Source organism: Notechis scutatus, chromosome 1 (assembly GCF_049901735.1).
Source record: "Notechis scutatus isolate UNSWTSFEM ecotype Mainland chromosome 1, rNotScu1.2, whole genome shotgun sequence".
NCBI lineage: Eukaryota > Metazoa > Chordata > Lepidosauria > Squamata > Elapidae > Notechis > Notechis scutatus.
The window spans coordinates 118206760-118224597 of record NC_142009.1 but is presented as its reverse complement, the minus strand read 5'-3'; the positions used below and the strand labels follow the sequence as shown (position 1 = coordinate 118224597).

At 35.3% G+C, this 17838-nt stretch overlaps 1 protein-coding gene across 3 annotated transcripts in view; it reads right to left on the bottom strand.

The window, feature by feature from the left end:
* Positions 1 to 439: 439 nt before the first annotated feature.
* The window catches only part of HMGN3 (high mobility group nucleosomal binding domain 3), a 49443-nt gene continuing 32044 nt past the window's right edge, over positions 440 to 17838 (bottom strand). Inside the window, exons 2-6 of one of the 3 annotated variants that reach the window (XM_026665182.2) lie at positions 14587 to 14637; positions 8324 to 8353; positions 6747 to 6794; positions 2386 to 2499; positions 440 to 1862 (exon numbers count right to left, since the gene is read on the bottom strand). In XM_026665182.2, the coding sequence (XP_026520967.1) occupies positions 1851 to 1862; positions 2386 to 2499; positions 6747 to 6794; positions 8324 to 8353; positions 14587 to 14637 (255 nt within the window). In that variant the 3' untranslated portion in view covers positions 440 to 1850. Of the gene's footprint in view, positions 1863 to 2176; positions 2500 to 6746; positions 6795 to 8323; positions 8354 to 14586; positions 14638 to 17838 lie in introns of those variants that run through there. The other 2 variants (XM_026665183.2, XM_026665180.2) reach the window with 2 other exon arrangements.

The window sequence follows — 17838 nt, the reverse complement described above, 5'->3', positions numbered from 1 at the left end:
CAAAAAGATGCTGGAAAGAAATTCATTAGTGTTTGTATGTCGTAAACCTATTATTAGTTTTTATTGTGATAAAAGCTAAAGAAGAAAATCAGTAGGGTTTTACTCTAGAAAACAATCACAAATTGTATTATTATGTTTTACTGTATGAAAAGATTGAGCTGCATATTATTCAAAATGCTTTGAATCTTTGCAAAATGATATGGACTAGGGAAAAATCATTTTCACATAAACACATCTTCAAGCTTTCAATGTATAATATTGTATTTATCATGTATATCCACACATGAAATGTTTTTTTATTACATTATATCATATTTTTTTTCCAGAAACATAAGCCTAGAAGAGGAACTGAATCTCTTTTAAAACAAAGTAAGATTTGTAAAAGTAGCTAATCATTATTGTTAGTATTTTTGCTAAATACTAACTAAAGACATTTGGATTGGATGATAATTACTTTATTGGTTGAAACATGCATATAATTCCAAACATTATGGCCACAAGTGCAGCAATAAAAATGTTATGAAGAAAATTTTTCCAAACCTTCAGAAAATAAAATTACTCAAATTTCAGCCCAAAAGAAGAGAGAAATAACTAGATGCTTACAAGAGCCTAAAGCAGTATTAATATGAGTTAGAAATTTTTTCCCCCTATTTTAACATCATTACAATTATAGACTCCTTCAAAGATATTTTTATATCATTGCTTCATTGCCCAGTGTTTTAAATCTCCATTTTGATATTAAAAATTAAGTAAATGCAAAAAAGTAACAGAAAATACTAAAGGTTAAGCTGAGAGGAACTGCATTTTTCATAGTAATATCTATGTATATGGATTGGGAAACAGTTAAGAGAAAGATACAAAAGTGAAACAACTGTTCTTTCAAGAAAGCATAAACTAATTTCCACTTACAATAATGTAACATGAAACAGTGCTGAAAAAATAATTTGTTACATAATCCATGGGCCATTTACATTTTTCTGTACAAAGTATAAGGCGTTCAAGATGTGTGAACCATCCAGGTGTGTAAGATCGCTCATCAGGCTCTAGTTTTGCATCCAAGCTTTGGGTGTTCTGGTATATTTGGCAAATAGCTCTGCAAAGGGGGTGGCTGCCTCTTAAAGCTCTGCTAGTTTGCTTAAAATACATGAATTGTAAATATTCTTATCTCTTGTTCCTAACCATAAAGTCAATCAATTTTTTTGTATTATGTTGTAAGCCCCGTTTTCTATGAGCTATAATCTTGATTCTGAAATAACTGGTATATCAAAATTTCTAAACAAGTGTGCTTAATATTTTTCTGACAAGCATTACAAGGCATATTTCTGATTTAGAAAGGTACTGATGAACCTCATTTGTTAGCATTGACACTTTGTTATTTTTAAAAAAACAAAAAGGATCCATACGGGCAGCAGGTAGCCAAATGTATACATGTTTCATTAAAAACACTTAATCCTTAATTACAAAAGCACCACAGATTATTGCTCTAGGGAGGAAATGGCAAAAAAAAATCTATAACACCCATAGTAAAAACGTCACTATATGCACCAAGACTTACACCTGTGAAAAGCAAATATATGGAATGCTTGTTCAATTTTATAAATACTTTTGTTTTCCAAAAGTTGTGTTAATGATGCTTTTTTCCCCCTTAACTTGACAACGTTGGGAATTTCTAGAAGTACTGATACAGAAGGAAGAAGTGTTCATATGTAGTTTATCAACTTATTGTAAGTCCTAAAAAAATTAGCATTTACAAAATCCTTGATAAAAATATCTTTTAAAAGTTGTCAAGAGGTACATAAAAACATCCTCAAATGTTCATGTCAGTTCATATGCACCTGTCATCTACTGATTCAATTCTGTGCCTGTAAAAGGGAAAAGGGAAAATGTTATGCCAGTCTGCCTTTTATAAAGAAAGACTAACCCTACTTCATCTTCTCTAAACAACTTTTCAGCACTCGCCATGTCTCTTTGGCTACAAAGGTTTGAAGCAGACGAAACAGGTTATTTTACAACTATTGTATTATAGACAGGACAACTATAAATATTCTTACATTTACAGGTTCCTGGTTTGTAAAAGCCATAGAAACCTTACCTGCTAGCTTCCATTGTTCACAATGAAAAGCACCACACTACTACCTGCTCCTATTCACTGCATATGCAGATTGCTCTACTGTACCCTTAAAACTTTCACTGTTTCAATCTGCCCTTTTACTGACATGTGCTGGGTGGGATACCTCTGGATGTTGAAACACTAACAGTTGAGCGAGAGATGAGAATCTGTAATAACATTGCGGGGGCAACAAAAAAAGTATTATGAACATGCTTTCAACAGCTCAGAAACTAAATTGTAAAACACTGACTGAATCAGCAGGATATATAAAGTACCTCTTCAGCTTTACTTTCACCATTTTCAGATGGTGTAGTACCTTCCTTTGCAGCGTCCTGTTTTTCATCCTTCTTCCCTTTAGAACCTTTATTAGCCTTTGCTCCAGGTTCCTTCTGGTAACAGATCAAATGTACAGAATGATTTATTACACACTGGAGAAAGCACCTAGGTAAAACTCTCTTAGCTCTATTTCTTTGAGAAGACAGTACATGTTTCTGAAATTATGCAGAGCCATAATCAAAGTTACAGAGATGAGATAATTTTGGTGAAGCCCCACTCTACTCTGATGCACACCTTCAAGGTATCTTTTGCTGTCATGTCACATTTGGAATTTGACTCTTACGTTATTTATAGCTGTCATAGTGTAAACTTTAGTTAAATCAAGACTATGAAGACTACAAGAAGAAACCAGCATAGAAAATGGCAAATAGCAACTCTTGTTACTATCTAATAACTGAATGAGAATACCTCATCACATGAGAAATACAGAAACGATTGACAGGTGAGATAGTGAGGCTCCTTATCTTTATAGAGGAGATACCTGGCACAGGCCAATAAACAGAGTTAAAACTATGCTGGCTGGCAAGAAATACTAAATGACATTTTACAGCAGGGATGTCAAGCTCACATCACAGAGGCAAATCATGTGGCTAAATCGGGCATGGGCCTGGCCAGCCTGTGATGCATCCGGCCCACGGGCCGTGAGTTTGACAGCCCTTTTTTACGGGAACAACAAATGACTAGCTTCTGAGCAGCAATAATTGTGACCTCCCATGTTTTTAGCAGGAGAATGAGATTGGTTGTATTCCCCAAGAAGCTGAGTGTGGTAGCAGTATAATTATCCCAATGTTACAGAGAGTAGCATTAGGACAACTGGAGTTAGGTCTAACATGATACCCTATGGCTTCAGTAACCAGCAGTATCTCACAAAAATGCAGTTTATATTCTTTTCTGTAATTTGAAAAACATTGATAGGGAATGGAATGGTAGGGGTGCATGAAGAAATGAAACCTTGCCAAAGTTTTCTCACATCTTGGATGTTCTGGACTGAGGCTCTGACCACAGATAAATACAAAATTTTGGACAAAGAACCATGTTGCTCTTACAATTAAAAATAAGTTTTTAAAAACCACCAAATGTCTTTTAGGTGGTTAAATTTTAGCAAAGAAAATCTATGTGATTGGACACTGTTATAAATTTTTCATACCATTAAATCTGAAAGATATAAAAGTATATTATACATTGCCCATGACTTCTTTGTACTTTTCCCTTCTTTTGGCACACTTTCAAGAAGAAAAGGAAAAAAAATATTTAAGGTATTTAAGGAGTATTAGATATGTTTGCTCCCTTGAGTTATTTATTAATAGTAAAATAGTATAAATAAACAAACAAACACATTTCTATCGTGGGAACATGTTTCTCTCTTTTGTGTACAAGAAAGGAAATGAGATAACTCATGCTTTTTTCTCCCATCTCCAAAAGAAATGTAAATATGTTGGTTAATCTAAGTGTCTAAAATATTATCCAATATGGGGTCATTTTACCATATCAAGTAATAAATTGGAAAGTGTTCATAGGTAGAGAAAATAATTGAAAAGAACATGGAATATGCTTTTGGATAAAATTTCAAGAAATAATCCAGAGCAACATTCCCAGCCTGTGGGTTGTTTATATCTCAGATTAAACACACTAATACAGGATTGGATCTGGATCCTGCCTCATATAGATGAGAGCCTTCAGATCCAAGGAAGAATTTTGCTGCAGAAAGGAAGAGTGCTTTTGTCAATTCTATTGCACTCCTTTATATTCTACTTCCTGGAGACCTCCTAAAAACAGAGAGAGAAAGTTTGACCTACAAGCTGGAAAACTGCTGAAAATCACACTTAGATTATCCTTTCCATTCAGAATTATTTGTTAATGGAAAAGAAGCTGAATCCAACTGTTTGTAAATAGGGATTAAAAGAAAATGGGACTTATTGCCAGATCAGAGGGCAGGTTACACCCTATAGAATGTTGGAATGGTGTCACCTTAGGTTGTACAGTCATCCTGTGATATATATTTTACTGAGTTAAAAACGGAGATTTGTTTATAAACATGCATAGGAATCCACTGTGAGTACCAAGAAGGCCATTCTAACCAATTGGTTAATTATGTTTAACAAGTTGATTACTAATATTCCCCATTGGAAGACCTCATTAATTTATACTAGATTAGTGGATTATAAATCTCCTCCCTTCACCATTATTGGAGCTTTCTCTTTAAAATTGCTTTCTTTTGCATGGTATTTGGATTGAAAGGACTGCTATGGGTTCTTTCCCGTGCCAAGCTTTTTATTTTTATAGATGTGTGTGTGTGTGTGTGTGTGTGTGTATTGTGTGTGTGTATTATGTATATGTGTGTGCGTGCATACGTACGTACATATACAGATGGGGAGAGCTTGAGCTTTGATGTAATATTTGGGAGGAAAGTGCAGAAGGTAGACTAAGTGAGATGTGGCACTGAATTTAAAAAGCTGTAAGAACAAATTAGATTATTATAGAGGGTAGACCTTGTAACTATTTTATAAAATATGTCTTTCATTAATTGTGAGGCTTTTATCACCTTATTATCTTACCTTGTCATGGCTGCACTCAAAACAAATGGCACTGTCAACTATGATATTTATTATGTTTATATCCTGCCTTTGCTCCTTGAGCTTCAAGAACTAAGTACACTTTTCTTTGTATTTTATCTCAAAAAGACCTTCTGATGATAGTAACTAGCTCAGCAACACCCAGTGGGTTTCCTCGGCATACTTCATATTAATACACATTAATTATCAATGTACTACACTCATGTCCTTCCTAGTTGGTCAACAGCTTATGAGAGCGGACAAGCAGCTGGGTCCAACCAGTGGTGAATGCTTCCTTGCAAAAAGGAAGGTTTCCCCCTGCCCTAAAAGAAATAATGGTCTTCCCCCTGCCCAAGAAGTCATCCCTGGATCCAGCAGTACTGGATGATTTCTCTTTAGTTTCCACTTTTCCCTTTGGGGAAAATTGTTGAGAAGGTGGTAGGCCTATAGCTCTGTAGCCTATAAGAATGAGATGTGTTTGGGTTCTCATAATAAAGAAATTTGTAATTTGTACATTTACATCAGCAATAAAGAATTATAACATCTTCATAGATTGAAACTGTGGAGAAGCGTTCAAAAGGAATATAAAGATGATTGGAAAAATGATACATAAAAATGTATGTGTGTATATAAATGTATTGACATTTTTTCTTTCTTTCTTTCTATGTTAAAAGATTGGACAGAAATGTATGTCAAAGAAGAAACACCACGTTCATATATCTAATAAAATTTATATCTAATAAAATTTATTTAAAAAAAAAAGAATTATAACATCTTTACCTTGGAAAGAAAAAAAAATACAGCTAATCTACTTTCCATATACTTGTCCAGACCATGTCCAATATATATTCTACAGTTTCCTCAGTTATGATTTCATAAAATAGAATACATTGATTTATTGCTCCACTTTCCACAATGATTAGTCTTTTCTCCTCTGAGTATAAATACAGGTGGTCTTCATTTAACTACCACTTGTTCAATATTCAAACTGATGATGGTGCTGAACAAGTGATACTATGGCTGGCCCTTGTACTTATAATGGTTGCAGTGTGACAATGAATGCAAACTGGGGGCGCTCAGCAATCAGAACACAATTATAATGTCAGAACATCCCATGGTCATATAATCACCATTTGCCATTTTCTTTGCTGGCTTCCTAAAGCAAAGTCAATGGGCAAGACAGGAGGCCATGAATGGTGACCACTTAATATTGTGCTTAAAAAAAGCATGGGGTTTCTTAATAAAGGCAACCGGAAGTGCCAGAATTTCCATCATTAAGCTTTGTTGTCACCTAACATCATGCTTTGTGACTGCATCACTTTGTGACAGAAATTCGTTTCCAATTAAGTAAGGAGCACCTGTATAGTCTATGCTCATAATGATGCCTTACATGGCAATAATTTCTGGCATAAAAACCTACAATTCACGATTATTATTTCTAGTGTTAACAATAATTGTGTTTTAAATGCTGGTGGAGAAAAATCTGAAACAATGATCAGGTGACTGGAGAAATCTAATTCCTAGCCTTTATGAATGCAATGTTCACTGAGTGAATTTAGGCCAGTCTCTATTTCTCTCCCCAAACTATCTCAAGAGAATCCTTACTGTGAAAATGAAATGAGGAGTGTGCCCTACACACACCACTTTGAGTTTCTTACAGACAGACTAAAACTAGAGCAGACCAAAAAGGATGATTAAGAAAATATGAAAATATTCACTGTACATGGTAAAAATCAATAGTGTTTTACCTTAGCGCTTTTCCTCGGTTTAGACTCAGGTTTTGGTGGAGAAGGTTTCTAGAAAATATATTCAGAGAATGCAACCATTAGCACAAGTAGTAACAAACATGAAGTTACTCCTTCTCCTTTCCTTCTTATTGTAATAAGGAAAGAGCTGATGTAAAAATTAGTTCCTATACCTTCTTCAGAAACATTTGATGTTTCTCTTCCTATAAATTATAAATATTTTGCAAGAAACTCTTCCTGGTAATCTGAACTAGATATAACACTTTTTCCTTCTTGTTTAAAAATACTATTTCCTGTAAAGAAAATAATCAACAAATATTTATCACATTAGTCATCATTGCTGTGAATTGATTTGTTATGAATAAGCCTGGACTTAACAAATCAAATTTAATGGGACCCAAATTTAATGGGACCAGCAATGTCTTCCATATATCCTGAAATTTGTCTCCAGTCAGATGACCTGTGGGAATGTTAATGTCCCAGTGTTTTGCCTATGGCCACATTACGTCCACAAGAACTCCTCATGGTACACACAAGAGTCCTTCTTCAAGGAGATGAGATGGTGGTCTAGAAACATGAATATATGTGTGTGTGTGTCTCTTTCTGAAAGTAAGAGGATTTTAACTTTTTTCTTCTTTTAAACTTCTTTGAAAATTGAGCTAGCCTGTGCATATTCTTTCTTTGGGACTATTTTTCCAACCATTTCCAAAGTCCAGACTAGCTCAAGCACCCAAAAAGGTTTTGCCTCGTGACCTGGCTGCTTGCATACTGAATCTGTATCAACTGAGGTGAGGGTGAGGGTGGGACCTCGAGCTTGAAAGCTGGGAGACAGCAATACTATAATTGCAAATAATTACTTTTATTTGTTATTAAAAGGGAAGAGAAAAGTAAAAATTGCTTTGGTTGATGCTGCCATTTAAGGCCAAAAGGCAAAGTAGACAGCAGGAAGAAAGAAGACAAAAGGAGTTTTTCATAAAATGCTGTGGCTAGCCAGGCTTCTGAGGCAGTTAGATTGTGTTTTCTTATCCTGCAGCCATTGGACTGAGGTGGCCATCACATCTACACAAACAACCAAGTGTTTCCCCAGAACCAAAAAGGCAAGGGACCTCTGTTCTAGTCTTTGGGGAGAGATACATTCCATCCAAACAAAGGAAGAAAATTAATTTGGAGCTTAGAAAGAAAGAGGCAAAGATTTGAGTAAGAAATTCAACTTTTTGCAAATCTCAAGATTATCGATTAAATGTGCAGGAGAGTTTGTATTTGCCCAATCAGGTGTGCTCTGTATGTATATTTATAGATGTAGTAAATGTTATAACAGTGTCCTAGATGTCCAGTGTTCTCAACTTCAAAATAAACTTCAACTGTACTAAACTGCTTTGGGACTTGGAATGTTCATGGAAGTGAAAAATGCAGCAATCTTTGGTTATTTCAGATAAGACTTAATGTACATTATCCTCTCTTGTGGGTAGTTAAAAAATTAAGATATGATTATCTTACATATCTTCATATAGCATTGTATGGATTGGATTCAGAGACAGTGGGGCTTCATACTTACAGAAATAACTCTTATAAATACTTACAGCTGATAATCTTGCAGATCGTCTTGTTGGCTATAAAACAGAAACAAAATATCTTTGTAGATTCAGGTAAAAGGAGATTGGGAGTTTGTCGTTCATTTGCCAATAAAATAAAATATGCATCAAAAGCAGCAGAAGCCTTTTGCATCTTATGTTAAAGTATTTACATTATTTTAGATACATGCAATGTACTTAATAGGATAATTTAGTTGTTATTCTTGGAAATTTTATCTTCCTTTTTTTCTTTCCATTGTAATGGAAATCTTTTGTGGTAGGATCAGGGCTAAAGATTTGACAGATTACACTCAAAAGTACAGTGCAAATCAATAGTATTTCAATAATTATTTTGATAGCCAAATAACATTTGCTATGTGACTTCTGGAGTTTTCTAAAATTAAAAAATGACATATTTTATTAATGTTCCAACACAAGATAATATACAGGTAATAAATATCTTGCATAAACCAGCCTTCCCCTCCCAACCTGGAATATTCCAGGTGAGATCAACTACAACTCCATGCAGCACAGTTGTAGTTCAATGTATCTAGAAGACATTAGATAGTGGAAGGATGAATCCAGATAGACACAGACACAAAGAGCTGAAATATAATTTCTTTATTTCATAGTCTAAAGCAGCCGGCCCACTGCTCACATGGCTCACTTCTGAACCGGCCACAACCTGGTAATGGGCCATGGCCCAGGGCTGGGGACCCCTGGTCTAAGCAGCACTGGTTATTAATATTTGGTACTTGTGACAATAGCTATCAATAATTTTTTGTTTGATTTACTATTTCCTTTGGAGTACAGCCTATGAACTCGAAAAGTTCTAACAGAATGCTAGTATTACATGTAAACTTACATTGAAAATCTTGGGAAATCAAAATTCATGAAATAGGAGGATTTCAAAGATTTGCTTTAGGATATTGACCTCCAAAAATAAAAGTTAAATACCATATTATAAATCTGGATCACTTGATTCTTTTTTCAAATCAATCAAACTTTTATTATCAATGCACAACATATGTACAATGAAATTGGAAAAAAAACCTTCCATTTTAACCATTATGGATATGTACTATTGGTAAAATAACACTTTGTAACATTACTATACATGGGAGAGAAGACAAGCTCATATCCAAGTGGGGAAGGTGTTACTATATCCTGCTGCACTGCCTAAAAGATAGCTTGTTAGTGCAACAGGCAACACCTATGCCAATGATATGGCTTACATGAAACATCAAAATGAAAATACCAAAACTATAAAATCCATGGTCTTCTGCTATACTTCTGGTTCCTGAATGCATTAATTTCAGAAACAACATATTGCTGCAGAAGCCACTGGCCACATTTGGGAATATATTTTATGATATACTGCAAAGAATTTGGAACTTTGGCTTTGTGGTTCCAACCTATTTGTAGCACTGAAATATTCACATGTGAAAGAACTTGCTTGTTAATATTGAAAGAGATCACTGGAGGCACCATTCCCCAGGATTTCAAATACTCTTTTTCTCGATTTGTCACCCCCAAACCTTCTAACTAGCATTCACGGAGTAGGACTAAAAAAGCAGACTGAAACTTGAAATTCAGTTCTGCCAGGCAAGGCTTTTAAACTTCCTTGCTATGCTAAAAATGATTTTGCCTAGTTAGGTGCCTTTCAGTTTTGTGGGGAATTTTGAGAATTGTAGTCATCAAGCTGGGATAGGCTGCTACAGATCTTACCATTAACAGTCTGAATTATGTTTCTTATTTCTAAAACTAGATTAAATTATTGCTGTATTGCTTGCGTATAGACCCATTCCTTCTAGAATAGAGCGTGATTTTAGTAAAATTATCCTAAGTACATCATTGCAAGTACTGGTATCTATTTAATACATTTTCCCCTAAACGTAATTACTAATTTTTATTTCCATCATTTTCATTCATTGACTGTAAAATAGACCACTGCCTTAGAACTGATTGCCTCTAACCTGCAGGAGAGACTATCCAGGGCCTTCAGTGTGATGGAGGGAACTTCTATTCTTACAAACCTGTTCCATATATATATTGTTCCTAGGAAGGAGGCCTCTGCTTTTCATTGACATTAGAATAGCTCATTTTTTCCTAAGTCATTTTGGAAACTAGTTTAAAGTTGAAGTGACAGTGACAGTGTAAACAAACGTTTTACAAAAAATGATAATCAGTTAAATGTCCAATATGTTTTGCCACTTTGGCAGCTATTTCAGTACAATGTCTCAGAAATTGTATTTGTTAATCTTTCCCTTTTTGGGTCTATGCAGCCGACAGATGTGACAGCTGTTCTACCAGTGGACTCATGCTGTATCAATTCCCCAGTTCTTAAAGTCACACAAATGTAAGATCGCTTTGAAAAATGCACTTTTCTTTTTAAATGTGCATTTAAAACTAGCAGTATGCAGGGAAAATTGTGTGCAAGTTTCTCCACTGTAATGAAAGTAACTATTATAGTTAAATGGAGATCCTATGTGTTTGTGTGTGTGTGTGTGTGTGTGTATTTACAGTGAGGATCCTTTATCAGAAAAAGGATTATTATTTAACTGCAACAAATTAATAATTCAGCTTTTTTTCTTTTAAAAAAAAAACAATTTGCTGGCTGTGGCTAACTCATAGACATTCCAAAAATAAAATAAAACCTTACATCCTTCTGGACATATTGAAAATATATGCACTTGAACAACCCAGTTTAATCCAGTTAGCATCACAATTTTTTACATTTCTAGTTTCATACAAATAACAAGTTTTTTTAGAAAAACAATCCCTAGAGAACACTGGCTTGATTAAGAAGAAGAGAGGCAATTCATGGTTAATTATTCAGGAAAGATGCTTTGGTAAATTAAAATGTGCTTTCAAATTGTCAGTGTTTTTTAAAAATAAAAAGCATGCATTCATTTCAGCTGATCTGGAGACATTTTTTCAGTATATCCTGGTCAAATATGCCCATTATCACTTTATTATTAAAGGCAACATCAATCAAATGTTCTTTAATGGAACATTAACTCAAAAATAAATCTGTCATAAAACTTAGTTCATCTACTGAACTAAGGGGAAGAACAACCTAGAAATGAGCCCCTGTGAAACAAGCAGGAGCTGTACTGTTTTGTTCTCAGAATGTAAGGTTAAAAAATCTGATTAAAAAGGGGAAAAAATACCTAAGTAAACATTAATTAGGGCTTGCTTGATGTTTTGTCACTTGAATGAATTTCCTATGAACTATAAGTAATCTTCATAGTGAAGAAAATATATGTGTTCTGAGGAGGTTCCCTGCTGTCATATACAAGGTATATATGAGACTTAGAAAACAATGCCATATAGGTCAGGATTATTTTTATTTTAACAGTTTCAGTAACAGAAGTTTTGCCAATCTGAATGTACTTCCATTTATCTTCATAGGAACCTGGAAGGACTTTTTTGTGAAATATTTTCTCAAGTTATTTTGAAGGCCTGGCTCAAGCCCTGCTTATCTAACTACTGTCTTGGTAGCAGGTTCTTCCCCCTATCCTTCAGGGCCATTCCTTCCTCCCTCCCTCTATCAATAAGATCTTTCCAAAATGAATTTTCTTAGCTGCCAAAGCATAACATGCAATTTCAGGAGTATTCATGGGTATTTCAGGAAAAAAGGGGAACATTGCAGAGATGATCAAAATATGTTGTTTTGTTACATACTATGTTGTGATAGCACATACAACTTCAAGCCTTTGTATTTTCCACAGAAAACTACTTAGTTGAGTATATAAAGTGATATTCCGACAGATATCAGTGCAGAAGATTGTGTTTTAGAAGATTCTAGGTCAGTGTCACCTCTTAACAGTATTTTACACAAGATCCCTACTTGTTTTTTATTTATTTGATTATTTATACCCCACCTTTATTATTTCTACAAATAACTCAAGGTGGTAAATATATCCAGCATACCTTCCTCCTAGGGTCAAGGCTAATCTTAGCTTATGTTGGCCCTGCTGCAAAGTAAATACAATTGTACTGTAATAGAAATACTTATTTCAAGACAGTCTTCTAATATTACTACTGCTGCTGCTGCTATTTTTACCAAATGGAGCTTCTGTCTCATTTCCCTTAAAATCAATTTCATTTATAATTGGAAACCATGCAAACGAATGCAGTAGAGGTATTCTTGGTGGGAGGGGTGGGGGATTCTTTAAAAAAGGTGTGACAAGCAGAAAAAAGCTACTACATTTCCAAAAGATTCCAATATGAGGGACAATTCTAAGTCTGAGAAGCAGATTCCTCATTTAAGCTGCTTCAGTTCACTAATGGAGTGAACTAACTTTGTACCAGATGGGAATGAGTTCTCTTGCAGAGCAGACACGTCCTTGGAGATAAGAGCATTCTATCTCTCACAGGCTTATTTGCACATTCCTTCTGCTTTTAAAATAAGGAAGTTATAATTTCAAAACGGAGTTTAAAAATAGCAGCAGCTTACACTAAGACTATGGAACTTGTATATTCCATGCAAATATTAAAACAACTTGTAAACATTCAAATCAGTGGTGGAATTCAATTTTTTTTACTACTGGTTCTGTGGGTGTGGCTTGGTGGGCACATGGCAAGGGAAGGATACTGTAAAATCTCCCGTCAGAGGTGGGATTTGCCAGTTCTCCGAACTACTCAAAATTTCTGCTACCGGTTCTCCAGAACTGGTCAGAACCTGCTGAATACCACCTCTGATTCAAATGATTTTTTTTAAGTAGTTGGCCTTTGATCCTGTCTACAGTGACACTTGTACTTGTATTCAAAGAATCTCTATAGTGGAATATAAAGGGGTTGTTGGGTTTTTTTTGTTCTCACCTCTCATGGTATACATGAGCATGAGGGCATCTAGTCATGATATATGAGCCTATGACTGCCCACTTCATTGAGTTCTCATGGACAAGTTTCTTACACAAGATATCCCACCAAACCATTTCAAAAGGGGGATAATGATACCAATCTGCTTTAGAGATGATAAGAATGACTAAATCAATGTGCATGTAAGTCCTTTGAACTCTCTGTGCATTCTATAGCTCCCTGTACATCTAGAAGGGAGCAAGTTGGAGAAAGTTATATAATAGCACAAATATCTATATTTTGGGATTTGGGAGCATAATACTCCCCAAATGCAATGAGCTAATTTGCACATGATGATTCTGGTTCATTACAAAAAGAGCAAATAGATCAAGACATAGCTGTTTGCTTGCTTTTCCTGTTGGGAGATGTTATCTGTAAGTTGTCAGAAGGGCAAGTCAGGAGCACCACAACCTTGCTTGATACCACTACTTTCAAACTGGGCCCATAAGTGTGCATTAAGGACCTATAACTCTGCTTCAAAATCTAAACACAGTGTAGTTTGCATAGTGATCACTACAGTAATTCTCACTTGAAACAAAGTTCAGTATTCTTAGAATCCTCTCTCCCTCTCCCTCCCTCCCTCTCCCCCTCTCTCTCTCTCTCTCTCTCTCTCTCTCTCTCAAATCAAGCTTCTGACTCTTGTGGGCAATCTTATTGAATTTCAGTCACTAGGGCAACATGACTTGCGGAGGTTTGTACTGCCAAAGGTGTCTGCCCCAGCATGTGGAAATTATTGAAGAAGTTCTTCCTGCCTGGGAAAGAAATTATCTCTCAATGTGCCCATTAATATAGTGGAAAAACTTTGAAAGGCCACCTGGGAACAACTGTTGTAAGCAACTGTAAATGACAGGACATTAAGCTTATCCATGGGCATCTATTCCTAACCAGAATGATGCCAAAATGACAAAACATGAACTTACAGTGCCATATCTGACATTTCAAACTTCCCTCATAACATTGCACAGAAGTTTCTAGTGGGCATCTTTTGTCATTTGCTCACTCCTGTGTAGGAGGCTAAAAATCAGGAGACTGTCAATCAGGCTCAGTCAACAAGCTGGTTGGCCAATTCCTCTTGCAACCAATGGATCAACATTTATTGATCCTAAAAGAAGCAGACCCTGCCCTTGCAGGATCCCGTGGGACTTCCTGATCCACACAGACAGGCAGGTACTACCCAATCAATCAGACATTGTGATAGTAAACAAGGACATTGTTTATCCAAATGTTACATTTCAAGGAAGAGGATTTGCTTAAATATACAAAATATATGAAATGTTAAACAGCTGTTACAAAAGCACCACTGCACTTTATTAGATAGACTGACTATGACCAGAGAGGAATGTAATTGTTTTTGTCTCTATTATCTTGCCATCAATAAAAGAAAGAATTGAAACAATCAGACTTGCCTCTTGTTTTGTTATTTTTGCTGCATCCTTGGCTTCAGCACCCTCTGGGGACTAGAAAGAAAATTATACGATTAAGTACACTGCATTCTCCTTAGTTAAAACAGACAATCAGGAGTATAGAACCAAATGGAAATCTTATAGGCTGTACTATTTCAATAAAACAGACAATGATATTTAATTCCGTCCTAATTTCTAATGAGTTAAGAGATCCCCTAGCATTAGATTATTATACACTGAAGTGTTTTGAAGACAACATTCACCAGGGATTAGCAACTTTCTATTTAAAAAAAATATTTCTTTAAAAAGAGGCTAAGTGGTGATTTTAAGTACAGCCACTCAGTTACGTAGGTGTTATTTCAAGTATAGTTTTCAGGTCAAATGAAAATGAAAAGAAAATCTATAATCCAGTTTTGATGAAGATACAAAAACTCAGAAGTGCAACTATATGTCTCCCATCCAATTCTCAATAATGGAGACAGACAACGTATATTATTAGTTATACTACAAATTAAAATCTGTGGTAAGAAAAGAACATCTTAATTTTTCTTAAAGGAAAATTAAGTTTAATAGGACTAACTTCAACTAGGTATATTTAAACCTAGATTCTTACTGATAGAATAATGTTGCTTGGCTTGGATATTTTTATAAGAAGCTTTTGATGTTTAGGTGAACTATTTAAACTTCCAAAACTCATATAAATAAATAAATGTACATAATATTGCATTAAAACCATTTCAAAGTAGCAAAAATGTGAAACTAGTAAAGCCTTATCTTGATCCTATGTCCCATATCTATGGTAGATGATACAGGAGGATCTACACAACAGTTTGGAATATAATTTCAACACAGTATCAGCTGTGCAGGAAAGGGCATCTGCAGCAATAGTAACTGGATTCCAAATGAGTGACATGGCAGGACAGAGTATTTACAAGTAGTCCTTTAGCAATTGTCACGTTTAGTGACTATCCACAGTTACATAAATAATTGAAAAATAACTTTGTGACCTGTCCTTGTATTTGTAACCTTTTCAGGTCTGTAAAGCAAAGAAGATTGTAAAATCATGAAGTTTTACTTAGCGATCACCAAACTGCCAATCCTAATTAAATGTTAAATGAGAATTACCTGTATTAAACTTGGGTAAAGGGGGCAGCCTACAACCACCTGGTCATTTTGAAGCACTGACCTTTGCTATGTTAATACTTTTGAGGGCAGAGAAACATATGTTGAGGTAATTCCCCGTTAGGAGAATGAGCGCATACAGGGAGACGTATTTGAGAGTAGTGTTGGAATAATACACACAGAGCACACAGATACACTGTACAGTAAATGTAGGTTTGTACTTCCAGAAAGGTTTAAGCAAAGTCCAAAATAAGCAATCCAAAGTCATTCACAAGTTAAATCAGTCAGTTTTCAATCCAGGGATAATCCAAATACCAAAGTCCAGTGTCAAAAAACAGTTCCGTAAGACTTACATTAAATCCAGAAATATCAGTCAATTAGGAAAAATAGAGGAACAGCAATGTTTTCCAACAGAAGGAAACAGAGATACTCACTCAGACACACTCTCTTCTGAGACTAAGACTAAAACAACCCAGGTTTCTGGCTCCATCTTATGGCCATTTGAGAAACCACACCCAACTACAGTTTTGCATTTTCTTAAAGATACAGTTTTAAAATGTCTATCCTGGTTTATATATTTCTAACCCAAATACCTGTTAGGTGACTTATATTCCTAATAACATAGTTATATAGGGCTTCCCAAACAATGCCTTTATCACCCAAACACTATATGCAGGATTTTTTATGGAATAGAATAAAATGAAAAAAGATAATTGATTTCTACAGTTCATGTTAGTTGGCTTTTCCAGGTTTCTTATAGGTGCTACGGATAGATTAAAAGGTTGGGGATCACTGGATTAAACAGCCTTTGCTGCATAATGTATTGGAACTACAACTCCCAGAATTCAATAACTACAAGATGTCTATATCTGCAATACTATAGTACACCACACCTCATGGATTGTCCTGACCAGGATAGAGACTACTACATAAGCTGCCTCCAACATTTCTGAAAATAAATAATGGCAGGTGTGTTACTCCAGTAGTTCACACAGCAACTAAATTTGTTAAAAATGGAAGGCAAAGTAAGCAAAGAATTTGCCTGTCATGCTATGGTCCAGGGAGTCAGACATGACTTAGTGATTGAACAACAAATTAGTATCCATTTCCATTTTTAAAAAATTCAATCCCATATTGCTACGTGAAATCCCAAACCAACCAATGGTCTGCAGAGTGAACTTTCCCCAAAATTTAAAGCAACCCGCATTTTCTCCCACAATCAATAAAAGATTTCTCATCCCTAATTTGTTAGAAGTTGATAATTATGAGTCTTCTGGTAGAATATGGTTTTCAACTGGAAATGCTTTGATGACAATCCAATTTGACATTGCACTGACTCAGTTGGATCAAATCTGATGAATTCATCTACAGGTAGTCCTTGATTTACGACTGGCCATTAGCAGCTATTTGAAGTTCTAATGGACCCCCCAAACGTTCCAAAGTCCTTAAAGACAACCCCTCCCTTCCCAAATGTCTCATGACATTTGGGATATTTAGAAATTCTGCCTTTACCACCGTTTGCAGCATCCTGTGGTCATGTGATCACAATTTACAAATGGTCATATAATTGGGTTGGTCTCATGGGTGCTATCTTACACTCAACACTATTCTCACCGCTTTACACTTTTATTCAAAGTAAATGTGCTAAAGAAAGAGGTTCCAGCTTTATGTCTCACTGGATGAATCATTTTAGCTACAGGCAAGAATGTACTCTTCAAGAAAAACCCTTCCTCTAATAAAGAATGTGTTGTGTATAATTATGCTTTCTCCCCCCCAGCCTCTCTCTTCTCTCAATTGTTTAAATTATCCACTTATAAACCATTTGTTTAAATTTTATTAAATTCATTAATCTTAATAAGAATAATGGGAGAAACAGAATGTTTTAAATTAAACTCTATCAGCACATTGCTGAAGCCTAAAAAATGTAAAGTCAAACAACTTTATACAAATTATAAAATAGATGCTGAATCAATTAAGAAGCCTGTAGTACAATACACTGGGCTGGCTTAGGATCCACTATGCCCCCCCAAACAGAAGAGGCGGCCTTCTCACCACAGGAGGCATTTCAGATTCGGTGAAAGAATGTCACTGTGGAATGCAAAGACAGGGCATGGTCTTCCCTCTTCCCATCCC